The sequence below is a fragment of the Montipora foliosa genome, chromosome 9 (assembly GCF_036669935.1).
Source record: "Montipora foliosa isolate CH-2021 chromosome 9, ASM3666993v2, whole genome shotgun sequence".
NCBI lineage: Eukaryota > Metazoa > Cnidaria > Anthozoa > Scleractinia > Acroporidae > Montipora > Montipora foliosa.
Genome location: NC_090877.1, coordinates 44,738,975 through 44,756,391, shown reverse-complemented (window position 1 = coordinate 44,756,391; position 17,417 = coordinate 44,738,975). Strand labels below are relative to the sequence as shown.

Sequence of the window (17,417 nt, the reverse complement as noted above, 5' to 3'; positions counted from 1 at the left end):
CAATATGGCGGCAGGAAATTTTTCTGGACCAGAGAGACTGGTTTCTAGTTCTTAGTTCCTCGCAATCAAATTTCGTGAAAGTGTTGGTTCTTTTGTTGGAGCAATGTTGGAACCATTTGAACGGCCTCCGCACAACTTTGTTTTAGCGTCCAACGTTTGCCCAACATCCGTTCAACTTTTGTTGAACGAATGTTGGTCAAATGTTTAAACCGTTTAAACGAGCCTTTAATAAGAGGTAACTATTAGAGGTTGTAAAGATCTACGCGATGGTTAGGAAGCTCCAAAAGACTGTCCAAGGATGCATGGCTTACTTAAATGATGAACATCAAACCATTTCATTCAAAAACCAAAGAAGTCACCTCATGGCCAAACATTGCTTTTATTCAATGCCCGCGTTTTTGAAGCACATAACTGAAATTGGTTAAATAGACATATTTATGCGCATGGCGTCTCAGTTGACTTCTTGGGTTAAGATGACTATGAAATAGGATGCCTATATGCCGTGGGTATTAATTGGTTTTGCCGAAATTTCTTTTTACCAAATTATTTTAAAATTTCTTTGTATGACATTGACAATAACGTAAAATAAATGGATGAAAATATCGAAATAGTTCCCAAAAATAAAGCCAATTTTTTCCCCACAAGATATATGCATTTGCTTCCAAGACATCCCATAATATATCCCTCAGGCTCAGGACAACTGAATCCAAGATGGCCGCCAATGGTATCGGTCAAAAAGGTGTACTGATCGCAGAGCTTGTGAAGTCGCGGGACGCAAGTCTTGGAGCATGCACGAGTGCTTCTTCCGAATGCTTGTAGCCTTTGGAGCAACATCTGGATCATTTTGACAGCTTGTGGGTGCATGTAGCCTGCGAACGCAGGCGTTTTTCCGGCGGTCGCCGGAAATACGTCAGCGTTCGTTCTAGGGTGAATGTCATTTGCCGTATTTACAATGCCACCATTCGTTCAAAGTTTCATTATATTTTCTGTCTTTCGCAACAGACATTTCACTATGGTCAAGAAATTAGCCTTCAAACTTTCTTCCATCCTATTACAATAACTCTGATTTAAAACTAAAATCTCCTGCGGCTTGATCCTCATTAGTAAAACAAAACGAGTTAATCAATGTTGTTACAATACTGAAAAACTAAAATTCCACTGCATCTGAAGTATCAAACTGTAGTTTATGAATATGTATTCCCACTGATAAAACGGAAGGACTGTTCACATTGGTTAAAATACGATCCACGTAATTTAAGAAGACTTCTTCCCCACAAGTTCTATACTTCACTTGATAACTTTCTTCTGCGCCGTTCCAATGTTGCATTGGTTCACCTGTAACAAAAAATAAAACAGTTACGATTAGAGTGAAATTCACTTAAGTAAGAGACGTTGTCCAGCAACTTCAGAACGTCCGTCCCAACAAAACTGCAACGTAAATTGCCTTGTTCCAAAGCGCCATAATTCAAACTGGCTTGCATTGTTAGATGCACGCGGCTTTCAATAAGCGTCACGAAGTGTCCTCTTGCTTTTCTCGCCAACTTCAAAATCACTCGTGTCTCGGAATACAGACATTTCTGGGACTTACCTTTGTGGCAAACCGAAGAGAACAAAGTGTTTCTTGCAGAGATTCTTCCTTTGGTGAAATGTTTACAAACATCAAACTGGAGATGAAGATAAAAAACACCGAATCATATTTTATAGATGACTAAATTAAAGCTTTTTTTTTTCGCGAAATCGAGAGCAACAATCCCGATTCAGCGGTGGGATACTTAGCACACAATGTTTACAGACAAGATAGCACTAACTATAACCAGGAAACTGTAGACTTGCTTCTTTTAGGAGACCATAACTAGGAGCCTACACCACTCCTAGGTTTATGTAACGACATTTTCACAGATCAAGACGAGTTCTTAAATAAAATTTCGCTTGTACGAGTGTAAGCGAAGAAGACTTAAAATGTGTAAGAAGCAATTTCAAATTTCTCATGTAAAACTTGTGATTAGCTGGAAAGATCTGGTTTCGCGGGAAAATCGATCTAAAAATAACTCGTTCTGTAAAAACGCCGTTCCACAAATACAACGAAGGGTTGTACGCTCCAGGTACTGCTTCTATTTTTTTCTTTTGTACCCTTATAAACCCAATCTCAATCATGACGTTTGAGCGGTTTTCAATTGAGTGTCGAAAGTAATTAGCGAATTGCTTTGGTTTTTCATTAAGTCTACTTCACTCAATGATTGGTTCAAAGTTCTCGCTTCGAGTTTTGATTGGTTTGCTGGATTGTCTCCGTCCTTCTTGATTAGCCAAAGTAATTACTTTGGTTTTGGTTTTACGACACTCGATTGAAACTCGCTCTATAAACTAAATGATATTTTCACCAGAACTGCTTTTGTCCAAATTCCAAGCTCAAATTCCAAACATGGAAACACAACTAACTCATATTAGTATCACCCAACTAACTAGTGGACTAATGCAAATCCTGCATTCTGATTCTACGTGACCCGTAGCCCTTGCGGGCTACGGGTCTAATTGTTAATTAGCCACCGTACAGAGATTCTAAAAGCTGACGCTTCGAGCGTTAACCCTTCGTCAGAGCGAACAGCTTAATTATCTCCGAAAAATGCATGGCTACCCCCAATTTTCTTTTTGGATACCAAAGCCACTTGCAGTTGCTAAGTTCTACTTTCTCCGCATATTTTAGCCTGCGAATATAGCCGGATCTCATCGCTTACCGCTCTGGGTTCGAGATTGGTAGGCAACGTCCTTAACTGTAAACTGTACTTTGTAACAGAGGATAAAAGGCCCCAGTGAAAGTGTTCAACGCAGTTATGAAAGAACTTTCACAGTTGCGAGAAAAGCCTTATATTGAAGAGTTTTTTAACAGGCTTCTTTCGCTCCTGCAAAGTCAAGTTGCTTCATAACCCCGATGACCACTTTCAATGAGACCTTCATACTTTGCAGTTAGAATATATGAAAATTTAATATATTCTTTCCATCAGGGAATAAAGGATGGAGATGACTGACTGAGCACAATCAGAAAAGAGTTGCAATAGCCCACACGAAGTAACGTTTTCGTTGAAGAAACTGTTGTGTTTCGTCGGTGGGAGAGAAAAACACGAAAACTTGGTTTCATTAGACTATTCGACAAAGGTCGATTTATCACCGTCAACGTTTGAGCTTTATCAACTCGAATCATAACACCGTCATCGCCAAAAAGGGGACATTAAACAACAAAACCCAATGCCTCCGCTCGCTCGCGTGTCTGTGGATGACAGAAGGCGCATTACCAACGCTAATCTTTAACTTCTTTTCCTTCATCTCTAGCTCTGTTCATGCCAGCTTTAGTCAGAGACAATTAATGCACAATTCAGATTCAGAACAACTTGGAATAATTGCTTTTACGGTATAGAGCCGTTTTCAATTGACTGTTGTAAAACAAATACCAAAGCAATTACTTCGACCAATCACAGCAGGTGAAAACAGCGCGATGAACCAATCCAAATTCGTAGCAATTTCATGTAACTTGCTCAAAGCGCGCGTGAAAGTCACGATTGGTTTTGATTTTCCTTTTCATTGGTTGATAAACTGGCGCGAGATTTTTAAACCAATCACTAAGCGTGGCAATTGCAATCGCGTAATTATTTGCGAACTGTTATTTGAAAACTGCTCTAATTGATGCACCGGCAAACAAAAGCCAGCACTGGCTGAAAAATGAAGGAAAAATTTAAATAATACACGAGGTGGACCCAAGCTCGTGATGAAGAATTTCGACTTCATAAGTTTTCATCCAGCAAGAGAGTTTATTTGCCAGTAAATCACGAACCTGAAGTCTCAAAATTATCTTATTTGGTATTTAAACTGCGCGTGAAACTGACCTGTGGGTACTAGTCTATTAAACGAGGTTAGTTTTTGGTATATTTTTTAATTTCGCCGCATATGTTCAAATGCACTAAATGAGGTGCTTACCTCTTGCTGTTTCCACCGAGGGAGTTTTGCAACAGAAAAGTCAGTTTCGAATTCCTGTAAGGAATATGTTGTTCCTTGTTCGCCAAAGCCATGATGACGTTTCCCAAATTGCTTAAGCTCTTGTTGATATTTTTCGTCTCTCGTAGTCTTTCTCCCGTTGAACAGGACTGGCTCAAACGCTCTGATCCCGCCAGATCAATAAGATTTAGAGTTCCTGAAAGGAAAAGTCAATAATACGAAAGCAGTTGTATATTGTGCGAAGAATCGTTTTGTATCCTTTTCTAGTGTTTATTTGGTAATGAAGGTATCATACTTTAAAAGGGAGTCCTCCATTTCAACAAAAATAACTTTAAATCACAGGAAATTACTGTTACAGTCAAGTCAATCTAAAAATTTTTTTAAGAAAGCGTTTGTATCCGAAAGAAATGAGTTTCAGAATCGCCTATTTTAGTTTTCAAGTTTTGCGGGTGCCGCCATCTTGAATAATTGTGACGTGTTACGGTTGCCCGATTGTTATTAGACAAAAGCTCTTTGTGTCAGAAAAATAGGGTAACCGTAACACGTCGCAATTGTTCAAGATGGCGGCGCCCCCGAAATTTGAAAGTGAAAATAAGCGATTTTAAAATTTACTTTTCCTGATATAAACACTTTTTTGAAAACAAATCTCGAACAAATTTGTTTGTAAACATAATTTCCTTCGGTTTAAACTTATTCTGTAGTAAGAGTGGAGGTTCACTTTAAGTATGTTGATTGTTATCTTGTTGCTAATAATTTTATTAAAACATTTATGAAATACATGTGTTGTAATGTAATATCGGTTTTGTCGGACATCGGTTTCTTGTTCGATAGCCAAACAATGTGACTCCCCAGCGTAACCCTAAACCCATCCAGTAATTAGAGCGAGTTTCAATCGAGAGTCGTAAAACCAAAACCAAAGTAATTACTTTGGCCAATCAAAAGGGAGGGAAACAATCCAGTAAACCAATCAAAACTCGAAGTAATTACACGTAGCCGACACAAAGCGCGGGAAAATGTGCACACGCGAGCCACAATTGGATTTGGTTTCACTTCTGATTGGTTGAAAAAGTGGCGCGAGAACTTTGAACCATTCACTGAATGAAGTAATGCAAAACCAAAGCAATTCGCTAATTATTTTCGACACTCAATTGAAAACCGCTTTAAACCCGTCCAACAGGACTTGACTTCCCTTTGGCAAACCGTAACACTATCATATGAGATCGAGTTATTTGTGCCATAACAAGACGGTGTCCAAACGCTGAAATGGATCGACACCCGAACTGACACGATTAGAATACGTTCTCCTCGAACGAAAAACAAATCATATTCCCTTTTCCCCATCCCATAATGCAATACGTTTTAATTTCGGGGGGGGGGGGGGGAAGGGGAATTCTTTACATAAAAACAATACTCTTGGAACTGTATCATGTTTCAGTGAACTGGATATCCATTGTTTGAATGGCAACTGTACTATGGGATTGGTGAAAATAGCGAGTTCTTTTGGTAAGTCTGACATAATCTCTGAAAGGACCAATTAACGATAGCTTGCCTCTAAAATTCAGATAGCAATCAAAATGAACAACTAATCATTCCCGGGCTAAATTCGATCCCTAAAGTTTCAACACAATCAACACTAGTTGTACCTTGACATTTTTCGCCTGTTAGTTGATTTTCACCGACAAGTTTAAGCCGAAAAACACTATGACTTCGCGATGATCGCTCATTGCATTGCGTTGCAGCCACCGCTCTGTTCTGAGTCGCTTTCTCCAATAGACTGTACACCTATAGTAGAGAAAATAAAATCCTTTAGCCCTGAACTACCTGAGGTTTTCGTGTTCTGAAGCAAACGTCCTTCCAAAACATTAATATTAGAAATTTAAAGCAATCACAACAGCAACTCGAAAACGCAACTTCGATAGATAACGTAATTTCACCTGTGATTCTGACGTGACATTGACTGTCTTGACATTGGTAACCATGACCTCGTGAGTATTTCCCGTGTTGGTTGGGTTGACGAGTTTGACTTCGTGCTTCGTGTTGGCGTCCCCAGAGCCCAGAAGGTCTCTGATAGTTTCGTTGTAAATTTCCAAAAAGCTTGCTTCAATTGTGTACTAAACAAAAAGACGACATACGAAAATTTAGTACGTTTGCTGAGACGCAGGTTTCGGGAGTAGAGTGGTTTGAAATCTAAAGGGGGATACCCTTTTTCAACCGGTCGCCCTGTTGCACTTGTATTTCAACAGAATTACCAATCACAGTGTAACTTAAATTCCCAGGAATTATATACGTGTAATCCATGGATTACAGTTTACATGGGAAAACTTAAAGGACCCAGAGACAAGTATTCAGACAGTAGAGTGATTTAGAGTTACTCAATACCTGCAGCTTGGTGGGGGGAAATTAGGTAAAATCAAACGCGTTTCTTCGAACTCCGGCAAAGAATAGCCGCAGTAGAGTTGATTCTATACTGCAAGACGTCTCTATATCAAACGCTCCAAAGCCCCGAGGGACTTTTCGTATTATTCAAGGTCGTCACTTTCGCCTAAAAAACCTCGTAGACTCCGTGGCACTATAACGGTGTTAGCGAAACCCAATGAAAAGGGAGCGCTTAAAATAGGAGTCGAACTGAGGGTGCCTATGATAGATCACCTGCCAGCCCTTTTCCTTGAGGTCCTGGGATGTGTTGAACACCTGTTCCATGGCCCTAGGAATCATACCCTGCGTGCTATGGTCTGCAGTATTCCCTTCCATCGTGTACGTCTTTCCTGAACCAGTCTGGCCATAAGCGAATATGCACACATTGTAACCGTCCAAAGCGGATTGAATTAACTGCGATATTTCGCCGAAGACGTCTTCTTGAGTCGCGGATGCGTTGAAGACTCGATCAAAGGCGAAATCATACCTGGGTGTGGCTTTTTTGGTGCCACATACGCTCTGTGAGGTAAAACAAAAGAACAGGAAATTATACATTTGTGGGGCAATAATAGATCCGATGATAATTGTCCATGGCCAGGAAAAGAAATGATTTAATTTTCTTCAAGTGAAGTTCTTCTTGGGAGTAATGCTGGCTGAAGAAGGTAGTTACTCCTTAACAGAGATGAAATAGTAAGTAAAATTGGACGATTGAAATAAAAGCTATCGGTGAAGAATTGCTTTCGCGAGGTGCTTCCGACTTTTGGGACCGTTCGAGAAATACTTAAGTATGCTTCAATCAAAAGCCACGTAGTAGTATTTTCTTGTTGTGAAGTTCAATGTGTTGTAAAAGGTCTTTTTGCATTTTTAAGTGGCTGCGTGAAAACTGTTATGTGAAACAAGTTCGTTGGAGCTCTTGTGGGTTAAGAAAGCCTGAACAATTTTTGTTTTTATTTTCGATGTTGTCCATTGTCTATTCTTGGTTTTCAATCAGGGTATAAAATGTTGGGCCCACTCTTTATTCAGACGATATCTTAACTTACGCAATTATTTCTAGACTTTTTACATGAACTACTCGAAGACTTTGAAGAGCGAAACTATATACAAACGAAACGAAACGGAACTATGATCCTTGTGAAAAATGCATAACGTTGACTTATTCTGAACTCGATCGAAAATGAAAGTTAAACCGGCGAACGAACGAACCAACCTATTTTCAGCCGCTTTTCTAGCAAAGGAGACAAAAAAGTCAATCATTTATTGTCCGATTTTCCCAACTACGGCGACGCCTATATTAACAAAAGCAAGCCCTGTAAATTAATGCTTTGTCACATTGTTTTTCGTGAACACACTTTGTCTGTCTAGGAACGATAACATAGCCGAAGTTACATCGTGTGCTGAAAACCAAGAATTGACAACAAACATTCTCACCTCATTTGCGGAGGTCGACTCGATGATCAGTTCTCGTTCGTCCTGTCCAAACGAAAACGCGCATGACCGCTGACTTTCCTCTGAGCTTAGCAAGGGCCGCACACGGCAAAAAACCCGGATGTTTCCTTTCAGTTCCTGGATGGTATTGTGCAGGTCGCGGCGGATGGTTTCTTCGGATCGCAATTTACAATCCAGATCAGCCACGCGATTCTGTAGACCGCGTATAGTTTCTTCCAGTTGAGAGATTTTTTCACTTTTCTGTTGGCTTTCGTTGTGCGTTTTTTCGAGAGAAACCTGGAGGGATAAAGCTCTTTATAATTCACCTTTTCCGTTGATGGTTCGCAATGTTAAAGCACTTTTTTTCATCAGCCTCTCATCGATGGATTAATATCTATTCCTTGTCACTTTTTTTAGCGGTATAGAGCGAGTTTCAATCAAGTGTCGTAAAACCAAAACCAAAGAAATTACTTTGACCAATCAAAATGGAGGCAAACAATCCTGTAAACCAATCAAAACTCGAAGTAATTACATGCAGCCGACACAAAGCGCGGGAAAATGTGCACGTGCGAGCCAGGATTGGTTTTGGTTTCATTTCTGATTGGTTGAAAAAGTGGCGCGAGAACTTTGAGCCAATCACTGAGTGAGGTAATGCAAAACCAAAGCAATTCGCTGATTACTTTCGACACTCGATTGAAAACCGCTCTACAGTATAAACAAAAGAAAAAAAAGTAGCACATGAGCCCAACAAATCGACTTGCCGTTGAAGCAACCTGAATTTTTCAAGTGTCTACAAGAGACAATTGCTTAAATAATTTAGGTAAGTGCGAGCATCATTTCGTCCCTTTCATAAAAACCCGCTCTTCAAATATATGTACATCTTTCATTCATAGTATAATAATGATCTAATGTTCAGCTCTTCATCCTTTCCACATAAACCAGGGTGTAAATGGTGAATAGGCCACTTCCAGGAACCCATGACCCGGAGCCTACAACTCTACTGTGTTCGTGTCACGGCGTTTTCACAGACCGATTTCTTTGTAGATTGAATTTCCCGCTAATGAGACTCCCACAGGAGCCCGATGACCAATTACAAGAAATTAAGCTGACGTCATAGGGTCACCGAACCGGAAATGCCTTTGTTTTTCTGGAAAAGATAGTCTAAAAATAGATCGGTCTGTAAAAATGCCGTTACATTGGCCCAGTACGGGAGCTGTAGGCTCCGGGTCATGGGTTCCTGCCACTTCGGAAAATACCATAATACTCTTTGTTTGTCCCTCCAAAATTTTGCTTAAGCACTGTTTCCAGTTTCTTTTGGGACTTACAATGGTCCCAAGAGAAAACAAAAACAATGCTTATGCAAAATTTGGGGGGACAAACAAAGAGCATTATGGTATTTTCCGAAGTGGCCTATAATAGGGAAATAGCAAATCTTTTCACCAAGGAAATTGAAGGAAACAAAAACTACTCTATAAAAATAGGAAGAAAATAGGGTATCCTCTAAGGCTCCAAAAAACACCCGAAGACCTTAAGACCCTGGAACTAACCTTCCAAGGCGCACTGTTCTCAAGGAATAAATAAAACGGCTTGAAACAGCAACACTGATGTTTGTATTATGTATCTTCTAGATAAAAATTGTCAGCGGGCAAAAACTGACGTGCTTCCAAGCCAGGATCAAGTATATTGGTCTAGGAATTGTTTCACTACCATAAAATACTGCATTTTTCACCAAGGACAAAAATGAGAACAGAGATGATTTTCCAAAAAATAGGAGCTTGACCTATAGTATATTTAATTCAAACGCATGCGCAGAAATTTCTGCTTTTGTAGTTTATGTTCGTCCCTCACAGACTGCGCTAATTCTTCAAGGCTACGAGATCGAGTAACTAAGAGGTATCATGCCCTCACTTCAAATCGATGCGAACACCAACCTTCGTAGCTTGTAGCTCTGTGGTTATTCCCAGTGAATCAGCCGTCATTTTGGCCACAGTGGACTTCAAAGCCATCACCTCTTGCTTGGATATGCCGAGTTCGCTTTCGAGCACGTCCTTCTCACGTTGCAGGCTTGACTTTGCTCTCTTTTCCACCTCCAACTCAAACTCGTGTTTCAGTTGGAGCGATCTAACTTCTTCTTCCGCGTGATTGAATTTTATTTGTAAGTCATGGATCCTTTCTGCGGCCTAGAAAAGAAGAGTTAATTTTCAACGTGAAAACGCGCGAAAAAGCTTACATTAATCACAATGCATGGAAATCTACAGCTGTAATGATCTCCACGTTGAAAGAACTTCCCTCGCGAAAACGCGTGAAGCGGGCGGTAGCGTGCGCGGTAAGTGTTTCCTACGAAAAAGCCCCAAGGTGATTTTCTGCACTCTAGTCGCACGAAAACTGGATCGCCTAAAGTAATCTCGGACCTCTTCCAGAATCCTTCAATTTGAGATGCAAGATAAGCCAGCCAAAAAAACTGTTAACTACTAGCAAATAGCCAGAGACATGTACATTAAACATTTTGTCAGTGAGGGCAATACCAGTGAAAATAACCTAACATGAAGGACCTTGAGAAAGTTACTACGGCTTTACATTTTTTTTCTCGATCGAAACTGGCTTTTGTACGTCAATAGTACCCGACAACCCAAAAGGAGCGGGGTATGGAATAAGTACAGTTTGTTGAAAGTCTTTAATCCAGTTTAAACCATTTTCCGAGCTCCGGCATCATAGCGCATTATCAGCCGTATAGTAGTTCGATGCTACTCTGTCGTTTGAGAACGACCCGTTTCTAAGCCGCATTCAAATTTCTTCACACGGCTAGATTAGCAGCAAACTATGTCGGATTGTCAACCAGGGGACCGGTTGACCGAGGCCTGGTTCGTGCTAAGCGTTTGACAACAGGTATTAAAACCTATAGATTTGTTTCCTCGCTAATCATGCTTCGAGCAACCCGGGCCAGGTTGCGAAGAGAACCTTAACTTTCCATGATAAGGCATTACGCGTTACAAACATACCTCTTGGCTCTGTTTATTTTTATCCTCAACTGTTCCCTCAAGTTGTCTGTTCAATGATTCCAGAAAACAGATTCTCTCCTGGTTATCACCAATAGTCTTGGTCATACCTTCCATGCAGGAATTTGATTTCTTTACAAAAGCTTCCATATCTTCCAAACGTCCTTTATAGTCCCAAGCTGCCCTTTTCTTTCCTAGTTAATAAACACTGATTTTACTGCATAGTTCCAGTTCTGTGGTAGTCCTGTTCCGGGACTCCCTCTTACCACGCCCTGAAAATGGGCCTGGAACCCAGGCGGTTCCTCCATTTAACTTATTCTACGAGGGCGTGCTGGATATGAAGTGATATAATCATTTTACATCCAGCGAGCCGGAGTAGAATAATTGTTCTATTAAAAACTCCAGGATCAACAACTCTTCTATGTATTGTCGACTAAAGCACCCATTAATGCCTCGGTCAATTCCGCTCCAAAACGGCTCACTTTATTGCTGACGCGTTCCTTGCCCATTATAAGGTACAGCAGGTATATGAACTCATAGCCTGTGTCCGGGCGAGCCAATGAAAATGCTTGAAATCTGATATCCGTAATTCCCTTTTTAATAATTGCATTTATCTTCCCTAGTATCTAGTGCAATAAGATTGGCTCATTCCGAGCATGCGCCTGCAAGTAATACCCTCTTTTCCTGCCTGGGTTCCAGGCCCATTTTCAGGGCGAAGTAAGAGGGAGTTCCAGAACAGGACTAGTTCTGTGGGAAAAAAACTTGCATAGAAACAATCAAAACTAAGAAAGAAAGTAATTTAGGAAAAGAAGGAACAAAAGAGGTTAATAGGACCATTTTCCTTCGTATGTGTATAGATCTATATGTCTGTAAGCATTTTTAAGTAAAGAATGGAATCAGGTAGTAGTGCTAATAATGACAATTATCATTATTTTATTATTATTATTATTATTATTATTATTATTGTTGTCTTTGTTACCACAGTCTTTGCTGGTGTCTTTTTGTGCGTCAGCCGGGCGCAAACCATGCACCTGTAGCATCAGTCATGCAAGTCAATTATTCTGTTCATAAACTGTCACAGTTACTGTAACAAGCGCATCGACAACCACAGGGATCACTATGGTTTTCATATTCCACATTCTCTGTATTTCTAGTTCAAGGTCTTTGTACTTGCTTTTCTTTTCGACCTCCTTCAGTGCGATGTTTCCTGACCATTAGCACTTCTGAGGTCCTAGTACTCATGATATTCGCGAGTAGTTACAAACACCAGTAAGTAGTGCTTAGTGTCTTGTGTATTGTTAGTAGTGTAAATACTGTATTGTAAGTAGCTTAAGTATCTTATTGGCAATGAAAAAATAAAATGTTTTAGGGTTTCCCAGAGCTCTTCTCTCCCTCAGTCAAGAGAAGAGCTCTGGGGTCCAGATTCGTTGTAGAGCTTATTTATCATGAGGCGGGAAGAAGGAGCATTTTGTGTGGAGCGTTTTTTCCCTTCCTCCCCCCCCCCCCCCCCTCTACTTTTGTCAGTGTGATGGATGCCTGGGGCGTGAGGGCTCATGGCTGACTTGTCGGGTTTTGCCATCAGTCAGTCTCCCTCTTGGAGCTACTGTGGCTGCCAATAGTGGAAGCTCCAGGATGGCTCAATGTTTACATGGAGGTGCGGTAACCTGCCTGTCCATATAAACTCTCATTTTTTCAGCCTTGCATTTACATGATAGGTGTGGGTAACCCGCCCAGTCAGGGTCAGCTTGTATCACAATATACTGCCTTTGGCAGAGGCGTTACAGCACTGAAAAGTTGAAGCAAGAGCAGCTAGTGAGTTTACGTACTTAGCAACATTGCGGTAGCCTCGAGAAAGGTCACCGAGGGACCCCGGGGATGTAATCGATAATCAACTTCATCACACTTTCATTTCACAGCTTTGATGCTGAATGGCATTTTCAGAGTCAGAGTGCTTTCAATTGTTATTATAAACACCATCCAAATCTTCCACCCATATTTATCACTTAATGTTCTGTCTGACTAAATGCTTGGAGTCTCCCTAAAAGTCAGCTATTTAGCCTAATATTGCCAACTTACCTCCATTTTTAAAACAAAGCTAATGAAAACTTATAGCCTCTCACACAGATATCCTACGTGTTCCTCCATGACATACAAAGTCATGTAGGCCTAAGGACGTCTGCGTGGGAGCAACAATAAATTTATGCTAACTTCTCACCTACGGTTCCTTTCACAGAGGGTGGCTTTGAATTGCCAGTTGAACTTTTATTCACACTGCCGGGTGGTTTGGAAGCTATTGTTTGCCTCTTGGTAATCGTTGACAGTGATCTTGCTTGAGGCTGACTTGCTGCAGCAGGACCCCTCGTTGCCACAGAACTTGTTGCTGTCTGGCGCCTTAACGTTGCTGATACAGTATTTGACCTAGGTACTGCTGGTTTTGTTTGCGAAGCAGATTTCAAAGAATTCTGTGATGATGATCTTGTCATTTTGGGTGGAGGCTAAAATGTCAAGTTTGTAGGCTTAGTACATAATGAAAAAACGATTTTAATGTTAAGTGAAAATTTGAAAATGTTCATAATGGTAGATAGACAGCCATTCATCCTCGCCAAATCTTTATTGAATCTTCCCCTATTTTCTTTGTACTCCCAGAATTTCATTTGGGTTTGGCTTAAAATAAGTTGATGTAGAATGAAGCCAGGTGGTTTGTTGTTTTAAAACAAATAAGTAGACTTCATTAATTTTTTTGTCATCCATTTGCCATAGCCATTTCACATTTGGAAAAAACCATTCCCTCTGACTCAGGTCCACAGTGCTTACTTGCAGTCATATACTGTACCAGCATTATTCAAGATATTAAATCCAATGAAAGGGAAAAACACCAGAGGTTATCCTGATCAAGTGTATCCACCACCACTGAATAGCCAGATGTAAGAGAGTTTGTACAATATGCGAGCCTGTGAGCCATGCAATTATTGAAAGCTAACCATTTTAATTAAAATGGGTGTTTAGGCTTAAATACTGTTTATCAGCACTATTCAGTCTTCTCGGATGCTTCCCACGTCTAGTTGGCTTGCAGATTGTGAAAGCTAACCATTTAAAATGGGACTTCTTTGACTTACAATGTACATGTAAATACTTTTCATCAGCACTATTTGACAGAGTTCTCAGATACCTTGCATGTCTTCCTAACTCGCTCACAGATTGTGATTTTTTAATTAAAAGCTAACCGTTTTAAAATTGGTGCTAACTCGCAGTTATTGAAAACTAACCATTTAAAATGAATGCTTAGATCAGTGCTATTTGACAGTGTTCTCAGATGTCTCATAGATTGTGCATTCCCAATGTATATGTAAGAGCTGACTGAAAGTCAATTTTGATGGGGGAGGGGGGGGGGAAGGGGGGAGGGGGTGAGTACCTGGAGAAAAACCCTTGGAGTAAGATTGAGATCAACTTAAACTCAGCGCAGTGCACATATGAGCGCAGGGTTGATGACAAGGACTGAACCCTGGGTGACTCGCAGAGTTGAGAGCAAGTCACTGTCTCCCATATCCTGACACAGTAGGCAACTTAAGCAATGAGGACGTCACAAATTTGCATATTTATTGGGTAAAAGCAATACCCTTGCCAGCCCTGCATGTGAGTTTTTTACTTTTTCTTTGCTGTCGTCTGCGAAACAACAACGTGAAATAGCCAAATCTGAGGTTTTATGAAGGACGTCAGCACTTGAAAAAAACGTCTCATTTTCTCCCCTAAATTAAGCACTGTTGTAACCAGTGTCATTTTTTAAGAACTAAAGGTACCGCATGACATATTAAAAAGGTTGAAATAGTTACGAAGTGATTACAATAATGCGAATTTATATTTTGAGACGACATTAATTCTCGTTCTCTAGTGTCTGACTCCGAGGGTTTTTCTCCAGGTCCATGCAGCCCTGACACGGTTTCCAAAATACCAGTAATGTACATATAGACTCCTGCAATATTGTTGTTTCATTCCACTTGCATGGACATCATACTGTACAAATTATATGTGGTTAGAGTTGCTGTATAATATAAAGGAGAAAGTCCACTCAATACCTCAGAAAATAATGACACAGCATTGGCCATTGTCGATTCACAAGGCCTCTTGACAGCTGATGGTGGTCTGAGCTTGCTGACAAATGTTGGCTTTACAACAGACTTACTGGTCATGATATTCTGGTCTTGTGTTGACAATGGTGATCGCTGAAAAAGGAATCAATCACATGTAGTTTGAAGCTCAATGTCTTCCAAGCTGCTGAAAAGAGAACAACTGGCCACTGGCTGCCAGCTAGTACAGCATCTACAGTAAGATTTAACCGGCCTCTAGATTACCTGGCTGCACTTCTCAAGTTGAAATTTAGAGCTTCTTGTACAAGAGCCAACAGGTGAAGACATTTGGAAAAAAACCATTCCCTCTGACTCAGGTCCACAGACAGTGCTTACTCAGATGTTGCCTTTGGCACAGTTCATATTAACCTTACAGTCATATACTGTACCAGCATTATTCAAGATATTAAATCCAATGAAAGGGAAAAATACCAGAGGTTATCCTGATCAAGTGTATCCACCACCACTGAATAGCCAGATGTAAGAGAGTTTGTACAATATGCGAGCCTGTGAGCCATGCAATTATTGAAAGCTAACCATTGTAATTAAAATGGGTGTTTAGGCTTAAATACTGTTTATCAGCACTATTCGGTCTTCTCAGATGTAAAATAGTAAAATCGTCTGGCATTTGACAGAGTAATTTACTAAGTATGGCCGGTTTTAATAGGCCAGGTTAGGCATCAAAGGGTTAAATTATCCGTGAGTGCGAGGATCATAAATAAGCGTCTGTTATGCAGGCTACTCTCTTGCATAGAGATTCAATTAGTTGTAAAAATAGAAACTCACAACTTGCACTGGGGTAACATCCATGTTTGATAACACTTCTGTATTTGAGACTTGAACTTGATGGAAGTCTTTAAAAAGGCTGTCAATACAGAATATGATAAAGACAACTTTATTATGTTAGCATAAAAATTAAAAACTTGAGACTCATGATAGATAAGTAAAGTTAGTTTCATTTACCGTGTTCAGAAGTTTTCAACCGCAAAATTTTAAGCTTGCTTTCCCTCCAAAACACTGTTATTTACAACTCACTTTTTGACCAGTAATCGGGCCTAGTCTTCATCATAATAACAGAATGGTTTTTTTTAATTATCCTTTAAAAGGTTTTCATTTCCCAGGTACCCAAGTATTTTTCCGTTGATACTTGGAAACGATCTTACTCTGCTTGCGTGAAAGGCTAAATTTCAAAGGCAATTTCGTTAATAAGGATGGCTTTCTAGCTGTGTGATACACCAACGATTGAGTATTAATGTTGCTATTCATGTAGCATTGAAATTTTATAACCTTACCGAACTTGCTTACCTTGTGTGCAAATGTTAATAAATGAACTAAGTTGATTACAAAATGGACAATCAGATTTTTCACATTATTTGCATGTACAGCTTTGAAAAATAAAATCCACCCCATCGTTCGTCTCATCAATGCCACCAAAACAGAAAGTACCCGTCAGATGTCGCTCCAAGTAAAAAGAGCGATCTCTGGTTAAAATTTGGGTTTCTAACAGATGGTTCTGATAGCAAAGAACGCTACGTTTTCGTGCGGCTAACATTAAATCAAAAACGCTTGTCAAAAATCAAGTTACGATCGCGGTAAAACCCTCTAAAATTAAGATAGACTCAAGCTAACTTACACAGCAAAATGCGACGCAATCTGTTGAATTGTAGAGCTGTAAACAAAACCTGTCTGGTTTCACTCGAATACTAAAAGGCGAAAAAACCGACTGTTCGTTCGATCGATGGATGAAGTGATTTGATTGGATCTTCGAAAATTTAAACTTCCCGCGATACTGCGCTTTGACCTCTGGGTAATTTCGCTCATAACTAAACTTTTTCTTAATATAAATATACTGATAAGAATGTTGTTTTTCCGGCCCAGGCTGAATATTCTTATTTTTCTGCCGATTTTAGGCTGAAAATATTCTTGTATTATTCTTAAATTATAGCTTTTGACATTTCCGTTTTAGAATTTATTGGAGTATCAATTACAAGTATTTGGTATCTAGATCTGTATCGCGTTACATGTGCTCCATCGCATCGCTATAGCTAGTGCCGGTTTTTTTCGTTTTGTTGGCTAGTTTCGCCGTTCAGAGAAAGGAATAATTCAGTTAAGTTAAAAACATAAAATTGTATTCTATTTACAGATGTTTCAACACACAAAATTATATCTATCCTTTTCAAAATCTCAGCCTCGGCTTTATTCTTAAAATATTCTTAAAATCTCGCAAATTTCAGCCTTGATATTCTTGTAAAATATATTCTTTTATAATAACGTTTCCATATATCGCGCGCTCTCATTGGTTTAAACAGCGTGCTTTATGAGAGTACAAAGCACGGAACAAACGAAATCTCACGCTATCATCCGCAGAAATGGCAGATGAATTTCCGAATTTTTCCTTGGGTATTATTGAACAGTTTGTTTTCCAATTGTCATGTCGGAAACGAGTGTACTGAGAAACGAGTGTACTGAGAAG

General features: G+C 39.9%; 1 protein-coding gene across 1 annotated transcript; it reads right to left on the bottom strand.

The window, feature by feature from the left end:
• Window positions 1-365: 365 nt before the first annotated feature.
• Window positions 366-16,697, bottom strand: LOC137969707 (carboxy-terminal kinesin 2-like). The gene is made up of 13 exons (XM_068816046.1): window positions 16,578-16,697; window positions 15,731-15,809; window positions 14,894-15,040; window positions 13,036-13,315; window positions 10,824-11,014; window positions 9,756-10,004; window positions 7,828-8,121; window positions 6,634-6,918; window positions 5,919-6,095; window positions 5,628-5,766; window positions 3,967-4,180; window positions 1,589-1,664; window positions 366-1,335 (listed from the first exon to the last, which is right to left on the bottom strand). The coding sequence occupies exons 2-13, from the start codon at window positions 15,752-15,754 to the stop codon at window positions 1,288-1,290; spliced, it is 2,124 nt and encodes a 707-aa protein (XP_068672147.1). The 5' UTR covers window positions 15,755-15,809; window positions 16,578-16,697; the 3' UTR covers window positions 366-1,287.
• Window positions 16,698-17,417: the final 720 nt, after the last annotated feature.